This window comes from Astatotilapia calliptera, chromosome 7, assembly GCF_900246225.1.
Source record: "Astatotilapia calliptera chromosome 7, fAstCal1.2, whole genome shotgun sequence".
Classification (NCBI taxonomy): Eukaryota; Metazoa; Chordata; class Actinopteri; order Cichliformes; family Cichlidae; genus Astatotilapia; species Astatotilapia calliptera.
The window spans coordinates 64,165,320-64,181,060 of record NC_039308.1 but is presented as its reverse complement, the minus strand read 5'-3'; the positions used below and the strand labels follow the sequence as shown (position 1 = coordinate 64,181,060).

The window sequence follows — 15,741 nt, the reverse complement described above, 5'->3', positions numbered from 1 at the left end:
CGGTGCATTCTGGTACATGTAGTCATTGATTGTTGAGACGCATTTTGGGGGATTTAATTATAAAGATAACGCTTTTAATCCTTTTTTATGAACATTTCACACGTTACAACCAAAGCCATATTATCCATGTGATTACTCGCATTAGGACTGCTAAAGGTTTTCACAGGGCAACAGTCCTAATGTGTAAATCAACACAGTAAAATCATATTAAAGCAGAGCTCTGATACAATGTGCTCTCACACACTAGTACTACTCGTCCTAAAGTGCTTTTGGATGCATTTAGTGTGCTTAAGTAGTCTCTAACAAGGGGATTTTGAGCTAGCCTATGGAGATGAAGAATCACCAAGACAAAAGATTTCATTTAATTTTAATGCCCCAGAAAAAAAGGTATGCATAGGTCTACCCATTCTTTAGGTAGGCCCTGAAAATGAGACTAATGTCTTCTACAGTTGATGTCCTGTTGGTTTCTGAGTCAGTGCAGGCAGTTCCTTTATTCTAGTCTGTACCCTAATGTATGCAGCTGCAAGAAATGCAAAAAAAAAAATAGTCTGTGTGTTTATAGCAGATAATGAAAACCTTAGTCATTCTTATAAAACCCTTATCCTGCTCATCTATATATTCACTTCGCATTAGACACTTCCTCAAGAAGCCAACAGAACACAAAAGGTCATATTTTACCAGTGAGTCCAGCTCCCGTCATCTCAGAGCTGCTATTAAAGTCTTCAAAAAGAACACATCACGGTAACTGCCTTTTTTACAGCATCAAAACATATCTGGCATTAGTTTCACTAAGCAGTATTACAGTTCTACTTTGTTTTACAAAGTCACGCTTTCAATGGGGAGTCTGCTGTCTGCTGTACTTTCAAATGGCGTCCAAGTATAGTTAAGAATCGTGTTCTTATGCAATTGTGAAATGGCAGTAATTAGCCATGAAACATGTCATATTTAAACACCCCACAAGCAGTGAGTCATATACAGTGTCTATACATGTACAGCGTGTGGAATAAGATGTTCTAAGCGCATACATTATTGCCACAATTATACTGTGATCTTTTGCATATTAATTGTGCAGATCTCAACAACTGTATTGCATGAGCTACCTTTCTACTTGGCTAGTGGGATAAAGGGACTAAGCGTTATCATGTGATTAAAATACATTTTGTTTGATGTTGCAGATTTGCATTTCTAAAGTGTCTGCCTTTTTTAAAATTATTATTAGGAAAGTCACTCCTCGCTCTTTACCCTGTCTATATACTTTTTCAATATAACTGTGTGACCCTGCACTGTAGCACCCTGTTGAATTATGTCACTGCTGGTTTCATTGGTGGGTGATTAGCTATACACAGTCATCCTGAGACATGAGTGTGACATCATTTCCTACAGTAATAAGCTGGTCAACACAGGTAACGAAACATATATCTCTCAGTTTATCCTTTCTGAAAGCTCAGCTTTGCCACAAGAGTCTTCCCAAGTCACATCTATTCCATTTCTGCTCCAACAATCCTGGAAGTACAGAAGTTAATTGAAAGATCAGAGGTGGCAGCTGATAGAAGGTGACTCGCATGGAGGTTATGTGTGTAGAGTGCAGTGTCAGGGAAAATAATCTCAGTCACGGTTCCTCTTCTTCTTCTCCTCTTCCTCAACATTCTCCTGCAGCGATGAGCTCCCCAGGCCTCTCTGCCAGCCTGTCCCTCCCGCTTTCATCCTCTTCTTCCTCAAAGAGAGTACGATGCATACTCAGTAGCTGGTGTGTGGGTGCTCTTGTTAGTGGAGGTGGTTGAGACTCAGCATTTTCCTTCTGAGTGGAAGGCCCCAGTTGTTGAGGTGAGGACTTGGGACTGAGCGCATCTTCACTGGAGGGAGGGTTGGGGCTAACTCCATTTACATATGTAGTGGTGGACAGGGTCCCTGCAGAGAAGGCAGCGTTGGTTGATTCTGGAGAGCGAATCTTATTCTCTGTAATCAAATAAATATACAGAATAAAAATGGGAGCTAAAGAGAAAGAAAGTAAAAATATTAGCTGGCCAAAGGTGATTGGCCATGCAGCACAAGCATCGTATGCAAGTAGAATGTGTATGTTGTAAATAGCTATGCCCACTGTCCTGCTGTAGAAATGCACTATGAAAGGCACATCCAAATGAAATGATATCTCTGTCTCAGGCATAAGCACAATGAGAGCTACCTGTAATTGCACTGGACACATGAACCACAGTGTGTGTGCCTTCAAGGTACACTGTATCCATGTTGTGCTCTGAGGGTAGAGGTTCTGTGGTTGTGGTCTCCACCTTGGGCTTGCGAGTTGTCAACATATACGGGTGGACATCCAAAGAGAAGTTGCGTGTATGCTTTTTCTCCATTCCACTTACATCTACAATCAGAAAATAAGTAGATCATTAGAGCAGATGGGGAGACCACCCATCAAGAGTGTTGTTTAAACTGTCTCAGTTCATTTTATGGTCACAGAATTCGCCTACATAATACTAGATACATAGGAACATATGTTTCATACTGGTCGGATAGTGCGCCTAACTTATTTAAACTAATTATAAAAGCTTTAAAATGTCTTTCTTACTACATATTCAAACTACCCGATACCTTTTGTTGAAGGATGCTGTGTGCTCTTGTTATCCAAAATAGGTGCAATAATGCTGTCTGCCACTATTTTTCGTCTGAGAGGTTTGGGTTTTTCCTGCTTTGTGTTATTTTCCAGCCGTGTCAGGGTGAGAGGTTCCTTCACATTGGACAGAAAATAAAAAGAGGTCAGTTCAAGTCTTCAACAGCAACAGATGAAGTCTTCTTACTATTTTGCATATATTGTAAGTCCTAAAAGAAAGCTGCTTCTTATGCCTCTTCAGTGAAAAAGGCCCTTATCAAGAGTTACTATTACACCATTTGAAGGATTATGGCCTAGAGTATGTGCGCTCCACTGAGTCAATATTTAAAGTAAGGGTCAATCTGCTTCTAGAGGATAGTACATTTTGCATTCAGAAACATGTTTCCTTACCTTAAATGGTTGAGGAAGAGGATTTGAGGATGGGATCCATTTAATCTTCTTACGAGGTCGTTTGACGACCAGTGGCTCACCACCCATCTCTCGAACCCCGAGGTCAGAAGGATCCATATTGGGATCAATTGTTTGGATCCCAGATTCCCTCACAGTGGGTGTGGCATCATGGTTGGACTGTGCAAGTGCAGCCAGCAGCTGCCTGACTACATTGTCGTACATGAGGTCACTCTCATTGGTGATGAAGTCCAGTCGGTTGAGCGACTTAATGTGATCCCTGTTCTCATTGCAGAACATGGCCAGGATGTTGATATCGCAGAACTGAGACTTCTGCCAGCGTCGCCGCGTTTTAATTCCAACCTTATGGAGTTTGTCGAATACAAAGTTGGACTTGCGTACCACAAAAAGATGCAGCAAATTAACCAGAATGATGAGGTTCATGGTGCAGAGTAGAGCAATATCTACTGCTGCCATGATGCGCTGCAGCTGCACAGCAGGTAGCTTACAGTTGACCCTGAGCTTCAGCTCTGGATAGCTGCTAATGTCTGGGTGCTCACCTAGTGCACAGGTGAACTCATTTTGCCTTTGGCGGGCATAGTAGGTGCTCAGGTAGGAAATGGGTATTGAACTGAGGCAGATAATAGAAAGATGGCGAGCCAGGTAAATCTTGGCCAAAAAGTTGCTTTGGCCTCGTCTCTCCAAATATTTCTCAAAGAGGTTCTGCTCAGGGCTCTTCTCTTTCTCTGCATTCTCTATGATCTCCCTCCTCTCCCGCTCAGTTATGCCCGGCCCTTTGGACTGGATCTGCTTCTCGATCTTTGGGGCCCGGCCCTCAGCAGCTCGATGATAGCAGTTATCAATCTCTTGAAGCAGGAAATTGAGCTCTGAAGTGAGCCTTGTAGAGGCGAGGAACTCCCAGCCCAAAGCAGGAATGTACATGATTCCCGCAAAGGCCAGCAGAGCATAGGGGAGGAACTTGTGCTCAAATAGCGAAGGCCACTCAGCTGGCTCCATACCAGGTTTAGCATCACGAAGCTCTGTCCAGCAGTAGCCTCTTGCATACAGTGCCTGGTCTCGAGTGAAGTTGTGTGGTGTGTAACAGTATATGGACTCCTCTGAGAAAAGTACAAGTATAAAGAATCAGTCCAAACTTTTCTTTAAATTACATCTCATAATAGATTGTGCTGCAAACTGTTCTCCTTATTTCTGTTAGTAACAACATGTTAGTAAGTAAATGACATGTAAGATCAGGCAGAAATACTTTTAATAACATCAGCTCTAAGTAACAATGATATTTATGCTACTTATTTAAAAGTGATATCTGGAAATGGATGCATGTGCAACATTCAGTAACAGGAGTCAAAACTGAACCATAACATGGCTCTGCAAAACACTGCAGATCCTTACAAACAGTTAAAATAATAGCTCTTCTTCAAGCTAAACCTATGACTTGTGAATCAGTAGACACATGTTTCAGTGATTCATTACATTCTCTAGGAAATATCTTGCACCTTTCTCATCATTCATTTTTAATCAGTACTCTCATCTCATCTTTTAGAACCCATTCAACACAAAGCATTGTGTGTCTCTGATCATACTCAAGCCACATTTTGAAACGAAAGAAGCACCTTTCAGGCTCTCACAGAGGAAATGAGAACACCCAGATCACTTCACTGTCCATTATGTACAAGACTAAAAGGTTTGAGGGATCACCAGTTCCATTTAATCTTTCAAACTAAGCACTGTCACCTCTGTTATTATCAGTGGTTATTAGATTTTCTCTTTTAAATAAACATGCATTCTATTGTTATTAGGGATAAGGATAATGTGTGCAATGACAACACTTGTTTCATTCACAGAATGCTAGGCACCATCTTTGTGCTGAGTTTCCTCAAAAATAATAAACTCTTCTGCACATCCACTGACTTGCTGTTTAAACACATAGTCCCAGCTGGTTACATGCTACACAGAGCCTGACTCAGCAATGAACCGACATTCCTCTCTGGGTTTTCACTCTGTCTTCTACCCAAACCCACCCTTGTCTCCTAAATCTGTAATCACTTTCACTCCCTCAGTTCTCCAATCTGTTTTCTTCTCTCTCTGGCATCTAGTATTTCAGCTTTTCTTTTTTGCTCTGCACCATACTGCTCCCTTCTCTTTTATGCCTTGTTTCCAGCTTACACTTCTTACTACTGTATGTATGCAGCCAAAACCTTTCTCTGATCAAAAGTGGTCAGAGGGCAAACAGCTGCAGGTGTGGCTTTAGCAATGAACCCCCCTCTAGCAGCTCACCTGCAAAGTTCCTTGTGAAGACCAGGGTGACTAGCAGGATGGGGATGATGACCGTCCCTATAGTAACAACGCGATCAAAAGGAAGCTCCAGTTTGATTTGCACCATGAGGCCAGCCAGTGCCCCGCCCTTCTCATCCTGAGAGGAACCCGGCAAGATCAGCTCCTTCAGCTTCTCGCCTGCAAGTAGAGCTGTAGCCATGTCCAAGTTTTGATCGAGGATGTTCTGCATCCGGAACAAAAATAATGCACACCACAACCCCCCTCTGGGCAAGAGGGGAGACTAGACACTCCCTGATGAAGTTAGATACTCGTCAAAACAATGCTAGAAGCCACACGTGCCACACGTGCCACACGTGCGCAGGAATGTGTGGCCAGCTTCAGCCCCTGTCACCTTGTGTGGAAAAGTAGTGGGTCATACTGTGTGGCCTGTGTTCTTCAGGTCTCAGACTCTTCTACCGTTTCATGCAGCTCTTCTGTTGCAGACAAACAGACATAATGTGCACTGCTCACTCAGCCTCTCCGTTGTGCATCCCCATGTTTGTGTGTCTCTACAGCGTCTGGCCTCAGTCTGCAGACCCTGTGCTGCAGGTTGAGAAATGAGCTGAGTTTGGGGATGTGTTCTTGCAAACCCCAGGGAGAGTTGTTACATGAGCTTGGGAAAGGAGAATCAGTGACCAGTCCTTTCCTGAAAGACAGACAACAAGTTAAGGGCAGTGTAGTGTGTTCATTTCTATAAAGGTACACCGAGGTGCAAGTTGTCATTGAATGTACAATAGCATATTAGCGTAATTTAAAAGAGCAACAGTCTGATTGATACTGCTTCACACCTTCTTCCAGAAGGCTCTCTGTTCCCATCCATCGTCCTCTTTAATGCAGTCATGTGGCCAGGGATTTCTAATCCTCCCTCTCTGACCAGTGAAGTGTGAGGAGGATTTTTGTCTTTGATCAAGCAAGGACACTAAAGGGCAAGTTTATACTCGGAGGACTATTTTAATTTTAAACTGTTTAAAGCATACTTTGATGAAGCGTCTATTTGTGTTAATACATTAAAGGCCTGATATCTTGGGGACTGACTCTGTTTCAAATTTCACCCCGCTCCTCTCTGGACTATCTGGAACAACATGTTCACACAAGGATGTCAGATGAACCCCGACACTTGTCAGTGACATCAGGGGGTTATCATGTGTGGCTTATCGTGTGCATCTGAGAGTGGCTATTTGAGATTGAATGCATGCATGGTCAGGGCTGTAACTATGGAAATGCTTTAAACTTGCTTGGTCATTTCACAGGAAGCTCTTACAAATTCCCTTCATGCGGAGTTTGAATACATCACCACTTTCCATCAACAATCCCACTTGCTCCTGCATTTTCCCTTCATATATGAAATCTTTTTTTAAAGCGCTCAATTTGAGGCTCAAAATGTAACCTAATATCTTGATGAGGACAACCTTGAGAATGTGGTTTCGTGGGTAAAAGGGACAATTAGCTGCCAGCTTTAAAGCACATGCTTAGCAGTGAGAAGGATCACAAGAAGATGATTCTTTTGAAATTACAGCAGAGTATAATATTCAAGGTTGCACAGGTTAATGCTGAGATCACTGGTTCTATATCTGAAATAGAGAAGAAGATGTCTCTCGTGAGGTATGAAACATTTACTTTAAACTATTTTCTCAACTGCCTCATGACAGTCAAGATTTATTTTTACCCTCAAAGACTATCTCATGGAAGATCAGAGAAGAAGTAAAGTTTGCATAATTTAAATTTAAAGGGGTAGAACACCCATTTCGGGAGCTCAGCTGGAAGCTGCACTGCCGTCTGCGAGCCACTGGCACTGGTCCAGTCAGACAGATTATACTCCTCAGTTGGGCAATGCTACCAGTGTTTAGAGAGGGAATCCCAGATTTCTTGGCTACTACAACATCCAGCTAGAGTTTGGCCAGTTCAGTCAGCTACAAAGACACAGAGCCAGGCTCCGGGACAAGAGCTGAAGGAGAGAAGCTCCATTCATCCATTATTAATTAATGATAGCTGAGGAAGGAAGAACTTTCAGGACTGATGTGATGTCTTCTCACAAATGTGATCAGATAACAGTCCAGTGAACAGAGTTTAGACAACGTTCTCTATATGCCCTAAACAGTGCACAGGAGACGATGTCATCACCCTTACGATTTCCTCAGTTGTGTCAGTCTCTGACGGAAACACCTGCAGGAAGATTTATTTGGGTTGAGAAGATCACCATGCCCTTAGTCGGTGTTCTGCTAGGACGCTTTTAAGTGCTGTTTCTTGACTATCAGTTCCAAGACACTAGAAAAACCAGGAGGACACTTTCACCACAGACATGGCATTGCAGTGAATTGCAGCTGCCTGCAAATGACGACCCCTTTCAGCACCCGCGCGGTGGATAGTTCCCGAATAGCCAGCCAGAGACGAGCCGCTAAACAACATCAAGTGTAGCGATTGTGTGTGTCAGAGGAAGCGAAAGTATGTGTGAGTGTGTGAGCTGCTCCGTGTGTGAGAGAGACAGAAGAGGAGATGCTCAGGATGCTGAATACCTGTATGAACTGTGTACCTGTCCGCACCAGATGAACCACCGCTACATTTCTTGCTCTGGTGCAAAAAACGGAACAATGTGCAAGCTTTCAGGAAAAACAAACAAACAAACAAAAACAAAATTCACTCACCGTCTCTCGTTGCATCTCCCGGCACGGTAAGAGTTAATCTGCAGTGCGGGCGAGCAGCTACAGCATGTATCCGAGGCACACCGGTTTGTTCCGCCTTTCCCCCCCCAGCTCCAACCCTCTCCTCTTCCCTCCCCTCCCCGCCCTGCTTCTTCCTCAGAAACAAGAGATGAGAAACACATTAAGATTCTGTAGTTCAACACATCCCCTCTCTTTGAATCGCAGGATTAAGTGCGCATTTCAGACAGAAAGGCGAGCTAAGATGCTAAAAACATATCCCAATCCATATCCGGATTATATTTATTTTGAAAGGTTTACCTGTGAAACTGCCTCTTATAGACACAGCTCTATGGATTTTAGGATTCTTGGATATGACAGGCTCTAAAAGATAACCTTCTATTAAATATAAATAAGCAGTCCTTCGAAATGTTATTAGTATTACTATATTTAAAGGCTAAGACTTGTCACTGAAGCCTTTAGTATAGGCTAAGTGAAACAAACACCGGCTATTAGTCTACTCAAAGCCCACATTAGCTTAGTCTACAACCAAACCACAAGGCACTGACAGGCTTTTGTTTCCCACTGATATTGGTTTATCCCACCTGCCCATCATCTGTGACTGTGGGACTGCCACAGAGACACGCAAACAGGGAATGGGAAAGATGTCTGTCATTCAAACTCACTGGGTGTGGCGAGCATTTTTGCTTTTTTTGGACATCAACTAGTCATCTATTACTAAATTATGTAGGCCATAATTTCAAGAAGTACTTAAAGGAAAACGACACAAAATGCTTAGTGCACTGAAATATATTGCTTTTGATCACGCTGAATGTCACGGATGAACTTTCTGCTGCAGAGCACAACACTCCTGTACAGGGACAGTTTCATCGATGCTCTCTCTTCTTTGTCTCAGACACTTTTAACTCAAGCCGGTTTCCACCGGTTAGGGTATCCTTACCTCACCGTCTGCCATCTCTCACTCTCTTCTTGGTCATGTTGCAGTATGATAAAGCGTCTTGTTGTGGCGGTTTAAGTAATAATAATAATTATTATAATAATAATGACCTGATGTGATGAGAATTATATTCATATTTGACAAGCCAAAACTGACCAGACATCGTTATAGTGACCACCCCATTTCCTCCTCCTTTATAGTTTTAATATGAGTAAGAGATGTGAGGTGTCTAGCTCAGAGACAGACACAGGAGCAGAGGGATGCGGGAAAATTGATAAAGGAAGGAAATGAAGTTAATAAATATAACAATATGAGAAGGCAATTTTCATGTCCAAATGCAAACACAGGGGTGCTGAAGTTATTGCAATTAAACCGATACACACATAAATTCCACCTCACAGCTTGGTATCAAATTATAAGATAATATCTGAACAACATTTCCATGAAAGTTATTTTCAGATGAAGACTTTTTTCTTGTTCTTGGTTTTCCCAGCACAGAAAAAACCCATTTCCCATTCATAAAAAACATTCAACACGTACACAAATTTACTCTTGACATACTTAGTGCTGATGGCATTTTATTTTGCACAAGGCATACTTTCAGTTAGTATCATTTACATCAGTTGATACTGCTGCACATCGGCTATATTAAAGCAGTTCTCCTGTAAAAACTACCACACAAGGAACCTGGCTACTGAGTTAGACTTTGCCATGGATTTAAATACACTTCATTAGTTTTTGCATTTGTTGCATCTTCCATTAGTCACCAACATGTGAACGGGCAGAAAACTGTTTCAAATTAGGATATATAAAGAACTGTTTCAATTTTGTGCTTGGGATATTTTCTATTACTTGTCATTGACTCGCATATTTTCAGTGCAACTAGCATACAGTGTAAAAATACATTAAATCTCCTGACCACAAAAAATACCACAGTGGTACCAATATGGAAAACACACATAAAAGCATTATCTATGTAAGAAAAAAACACTAACAAAAGCAAAACAAAGTACACCGTTTCAATTTTTTTTCTCCTATCTTTGCTTCATTTTTGTGTATTTTGTTCTTTATTCCAGTCTCCAGTTTTCCGTGTCTTTCCAATACTGCTTTTCCCTCTTGCTCTAATATTCTCTGTCTTCTGATTATACTCTTGTATTTGCAGCTTATAGCGCTTGTTTTACCCTTCTTCTATCACCAGGTCTCTCCAAATTCCTGGATGTTCTCTTCATTGAGCCATTTGGACCACAACTGCCTTCCAAGCTCTGTCTTTGTCAAAATCCTGCAATGCTCCATTTGATGTTTGCTGCTGTGGAGGATGAAAAGGAAAGAAAATATTCAGAGGAATCAGGTGTTGAGCATGAGTGGTACTGTGCTATTTTTGCATGTAGTTCATTAATTGATACATATGCATTTACATGTGGTATACCTTGATGCTATACTCATCAGTAAATGTCTGTTGTTGTAAGTAGTGATATAGACAAGAGCAGGATTTGCACATATGGGTGTGTTTACCTGGCATACCTCACAGTAATGCATCTGGGTCTGAATGTTGTCATCACACTCTGGAGCTCCCATGCGAAGCTGACTTTTGTAGGTGGCACAGTGCACCACAGTGGCTGAAGTAAGAATTGCCTGCACCAGCAGCAGCACCATCAGAATCAGCAGCAATATGTCATAGGATTGCTGGGATACAAAGAGAGACAAGCACATATATGTGAAATTGGTGTAGTTTTAAAAGTAATTTCTCATGATTTACTTCCCCAGCTCCTGTATTTTTGTTTTTAATGACACCAGAGCTAAGTGGATAACTCTTGAAAATACAAACACAACCATATATTTTCACTTCACTTTAGCCTCACTTTGGCTGTAGGCACATCATGCAGGAATATTTCAATAAAGCTGATCACACTGCAAGAGAGGAAGCCAGAGGCTGAAAAGAGCAGAGGAGACGTCACGCTGCTGATGGCAATCAACACCTCCACCTGAGAGATACAGGGTTGAGAGCAGAAAGAAGAAAGGCGGAAAAAAGAACACAAAAAGCCAGTAGAAAGAAGAAATAGATGTGGTATTTAGATGAAATTATACCTGCTCCAATGACATTTTGCACCCACGTGATTGCAAATAGCAGGAGGAAAAAGTTTAGATTGAAAACAAAGTCATAAAACACTGAAGTATATGAATTTCAAGTTTAAAACCAACTCCATGGTATAACAGCTTTACACTGTACTAATCTCACAGATCCTGCAGATATCAGATTATTGTACTCACCAGGCATTTGTTAGGGTATTCTGACACAACATGACTGGCAATAGCACTGGGGAAACACTGCAAATAATAACAGGTAATGTTATGCGATTGAGTTGCTCGTCAGTCATTTTAAACATACCTTATCATTCTGAGTGGCCACAAGTGCCTTAAAAAACAGTAAGCTTTATTAAGCCAACTTACAGCCACAAGGATCCAGAAAAATGTAACAGACAAGTAGGGACCAGGCAACAAAGCGTCCATGTTGAGCGCAATAATGCCTCCAAATACAGCCGAGATTCCTACAATCACTTCAATTACCTGTTGCAGACATCAGTTATGGATTAAAAGAAAAACATATACATATATAGGTTATATAGTTATACTTATTTATATGCAAGTTTACTCACAGAATATGCTTTAAGGAGCCGAGTGGGGAAGACTGCAGGTTTGATAATCACAGGCCTGTCGTATGACCCCGACTGGAGGATGGATAGAAAAATGAAAATTGTTTAGGATGAAAGAATGAAAGGGAACAAAAACAAACAAATAAACAAAAAACAAAAAAAAAGCTCATGTAGACATGCATACACTCACACACCTTCCTGTGGCAGCAGCAGTCCTCTGCAGAGCGGGCTGACAGGATGACAGTGCTGGCCATCAACACCTCCAACAAGATCATCAGGATAAGGTTGAAGTTAATCTGAGAACAGACAGAACATGTTAGGGGGCGAGAACAGAGACGCAACTGCTAAAAGAGAAAACAAAATATAAAAGAATAACTCAAAATGTTTGTGTTTGTGCATCCAAAAGGACGTTTTCGATTCAGATGGATTTACATTGACAGCTGAGGGGTTCAAGACCAGCTTACAACCAAACCAAACCAGGCATGTGGTCGTCACAGCAAATGTTGACACATAGACCACTTGAAAATCTGACACCTTAAAGGAAACATGAGAGTCTAATTAGTATCGTGCTTCGGTAAAAGCTTCAATTAAAAACCATTAAGACATAATTATCTGTTTAGCCTTTGATGAGTTCATTGTTTACTCACTGCAACGTGTCTGTTCTTGGCAATAGCAAAACTAGCTATTGCTGCAGGGATGCCCTGTGAAGAATACCAACAAAAAGGAGCTGCTGTATTTATCTATGAAGACCATTACTGCCATTTTTGACATGACTCCTGTATAAAGAGTGTGAAAGATGCAGCAAGGTATGCTAGCTTTCAAAGCAATATCAGCATGTGATTAAAGTAACTGTGATGGTCACTTACAGAGCCCGCAGCACAGCGCAGGTAGTCCATGGCAACAGGAAACACATTTCCCAAGTACAGAGAGAAACCAGATGTGATGAGCAGACAGCCCTGAGGACACACCGACGCACACACACATACAGCCATGTATACACAATTAAAAGGGTCATAAATGCATTCAGCAGGTAAAACTGTGCAAGAATTCCTCTCTCATACACACGAGCCATTTGAGAAGTAACTAAGCCAACTGCATAATCCTGCCTGGTGCAACAGCCCCACCAAGACTCTTGCGTCCGGTGGGCAGGTGTCTGACTGATAAACACTAAATAATCACAACTGATATACCTGCAATTTACCAGAAATACATAGGTATGCTTCTAGTATGATCTGCGACAAAGTGGGTACTTTTTTTTGCAATAAACACAATTTGGTTTTAGTTTGAGCAACAATTTTCTGGCATGTAGCGTTTACAAGTATATATTAGATTTTATCATATACATTTGTGTAGTCAGCATGATCTTTTTCATTTTACAAAGTATTGGAGACTACTTTTAGTTAACCAAACTTCATTTCTATCTAGGGTAGTGTCTGTATAGTTCAGCTTCTTCCAATGTGCAGCAATTTACACACTGCAAAACTTTCCCCGCGTTGATCCTTGCATTGAGCTGGGTGTGTCTGCTCACACTTACACTATGTGCACAAGAGTATTGGGCCACATCTCTTAATCACTGAACTCAATAATAATATGGGGCTGGGCTTTGGCTCCCTTCCAGTTCCAGTGCAGAGAAGTCTTGATGCTTACCATGACAATTAGGTGCATCTCACTTCATGGGAAAGGCCCTTTTATGTTCCAGCATGACTGTGCTAGGTGAGCTTGCTGTGGAAGAGCGTGACTGGCCTTACCTCAACCCCACAGAACACCTTTGGGAAGAACTATAAGGGAGATTTTCAGCCAGGTCATCTATTCCAGCATTAGTGTCCAACCTAAATGATCTTTTGGATGAATGGGCAAAAATTTCCACAGCCAGATTTTCTATGTAAAAGGCTTCTCAGAAGAGTGGAAGGTATTATAGTTGCTAAAGACGGGGCAAAGTCCTTAAAATGCCTACAGATTTAGAATGGGATGTCCTAAAAGAGCTTTTAGGCGGTCCAATATTTTTGTCTAAATAGTGTAACACAATACACATGCCCAAAATTGATCTGCTAACATTTTAATTATTGAAACAACCCCATCATGGTGTTCTTTCCTTGTGGAAGCACAAAACAGGATTTCTTGTTGCCACTTCTCACTCAAAATTTCAAGATTGGGGCTACTCAAAAAAAGAAATCACCCCAAACTTTAAATCTGTGTGTTATGGACTAAATAGAAAAATCCTGTAGTGTGCTTTCGTTGCTTCCCCTGACTGTCTTTCCTCTCACCCCTATGAGGACACTGTAGAGCCAGGCCCTGTAGCTGAAGCAGGGGTGCTTTAGGGGCTCCGGCTGGGCCAGCTGCAGGTCACTGGCCCTCACGTCCACTGTGTAGCTGTCCCGTTCAGACCTATCCCGCTCCCCTCGGTCTGGCCTTCTCTCAGCTCCCCGGTCACCCCGTCGTCCCAGTGTCCCATTTCCTCTCTCCAGAGTGGGCATGTGGGTGTAGGTGAACTCCTCTCTGGCCGACAGCTCTTCGCGCTGCATTGTTAAAGTGGCTGGTGGCTTGCTTCAGTAGCAGGGCGAAAAGTATGGAGTGAAGAAAACACCCTGTGGGAAAGAATGAAAAAACAAAAAACAATATCACATTCCAAACAAGGACAAGCTCTTCGTCTTCTCATCATGTTTCTCTTTACGATCGTTCCTTTCAACAAGAGGTCCAGTAATTGTAAAAAGTGATGATGGCAATCGGAGCTCTCAGATCGGAGCTTTCAGGGGGAAATCAATTAAAATCACATTAAATAAAGAGAAAGTATGCCATTAGGCTACTAATCATGCAGTGTAACAAAAACACCCCACACCCCTCCCCTTGTTTCTGTCGGTTCAAGCCAAGAGAACTTACTCTACATTCCACTGCTTCTTTTTTGCTTGTCTGAACTCACCTACTGTTGTTTGTCTCGCAAAGTCTTCCCAGTTATTTTCCAGGAAATGTATCCTTCAAGAACTGGAATCATATAACCACAAAGAAGACAGTTTGTCTTTGCTCGAAGCTCCTTCTGCTCCCCATCTCTCTCCCTCGCAACTTGCAGCCTCTTGCACCCCCACTCTCCTCCTCTTTTCCTTTTCCTCTCTTTCTTTCCCGTTACACGGCGTTACTCAGAAACAGTTCTGAAAAGTTTTTTGAACCCATCAAAGCGTGGAGCTAAAACACATGGCTCTTGTGCTGCCAGCCTACTTTGTGCCAAAGAGAGAGCGGCTGTGCATGACAACAAGGGGAGGATGAAGGGGCTCGCACTGGGGGCAGAGTTAGAAGGGCAAACACCCTCTTTACCCTCCTTTTTGCCCATGCAGCCACACATGCACATCAAGGCACTCACAAAACTGAACAATAGGCCTTCAGAACTGAGCACATAAGAAATTTAGAAAGTCACATTCATAGCAAGTAGAAATTCGCACAAGTGCAGAATCAAACTGTTGTTTTTTGCCTACAGTTAAGTGCGTCCCCCTGTTGTGTCCCCCCTCACAACTTCCCTCTGTGTTACTTAGTGTTTCACTGCACTTCACAGCCCACTAAATTAAGATGCCCAGCAGTGCTTTAGAAAAGAGGCGACAGAGACATTTCCATGGCCTAATCACATGGTCCCTTGTGTGACACGGCTAATCTGATGATGGATCATTTCTGCTCCATATAAGAATCTCTTAATGACTCATTAAGGACTAAATCCAATTGGATAACAACATTTTGTGGGTGTGTGTTAATTGTGTCCGTGTTTAAATGTCTACATATGTGAGCACCTCGGGATTCCTTTCAGTCTTTAACACAGCCAAGCATTCTCAGTTCAACATTGTTCCTTGGTGGTGGTAACCATGGCGACTCCTTAACAACTGCTGTCACCACAGCCCTTGCCATTCCCTGCCCAAAACACAACACACATGCGCACACACACACACACACACACACACACACACACACACACACACACACACACACACACACACACTGCAAATACCATGACCACTCAGAGAGCATTTTGAAACTGCCCTTACTGAGCCAAATATCCTTTCTTTTCTACATAGAACACTGTCAAAGGAGCTTGCAAAGAAAAGCGTCTGGACTTCTTTAAGTTGCTTGAATACGTTTCACCTCTCATCCGAGAAGCTTCTTCAGTTCTAAGGTCAAATGGTG

At 42.2% G+C, this 15,741-nt stretch overlaps 2 protein-coding genes across 5 annotated transcripts; both read right to left on the bottom strand.

Moving 5' to 3' along the window:
* Positions 1 to 29: 29 nt before the first annotated feature.
* On the bottom strand, positions 30 to 8,069 carry panx2 (pannexin 2). The gene is made up of 6 exons (XM_026176564.1): positions 7,978 to 8,069; positions 5,297 to 5,981; positions 3,005 to 4,119; positions 2,596 to 2,731; positions 2,183 to 2,368; positions 30 to 1,956 (listed from the first exon to the last, which is right to left on the bottom strand). The coding sequence occupies exons 2-6, from the start codon at positions 5,523 to 5,525 to the stop codon at positions 1,640 to 1,642; spliced, it is 1,983 nt and encodes a 660-aa protein (XP_026032349.1). The 5' UTR covers positions 5,526 to 5,981; positions 7,978 to 8,069; the 3' UTR covers positions 30 to 1,639.
* Positions 8,070 to 9,968: 1,899 nt separating this feature from the next.
* On the bottom strand, positions 9,969 to 14,817 carry mlc1 (modulator of VRAC current 1). 4 transcript variants are annotated; one of them, XM_026176559.1, is made up of 12 exons: positions 14,498 to 14,817; positions 13,845 to 14,165; positions 12,447 to 12,536; positions 12,228 to 12,281; positions 12,013 to 12,114; positions 11,775 to 11,876; positions 11,584 to 11,655; positions 11,378 to 11,494; positions 11,198 to 11,254; positions 10,789 to 10,911; positions 10,442 to 10,612; positions 9,969 to 10,232 (listed from the first exon to the last, which is right to left on the bottom strand). In XM_026176559.1, the coding sequence occupies exons 2-12, from the start codon at positions 14,100 to 14,102 to the stop codon at positions 10,155 to 10,157; spliced, it is 1,224 nt and encodes a 407-aa protein (XP_026032344.1). In that variant the 5' UTR covers positions 14,103 to 14,165; positions 14,498 to 14,817; the 3' UTR covers positions 9,969 to 10,154. The 4 variants fall into 4 exon arrangements, with proteins under 4 accessions (XP_026032344.1, XP_026032343.1, XP_026032347.1 ...); XM_026176558.1 differs by having other exon boundaries at positions 9,969 to 10,235; positions 14,498 to 14,816; XM_026176562.1 differs by having other exon boundaries at positions 10,451 to 10,612; positions 14,498 to 14,816.
* Positions 14,818 to 15,741: the final 924 nt, after the last annotated feature.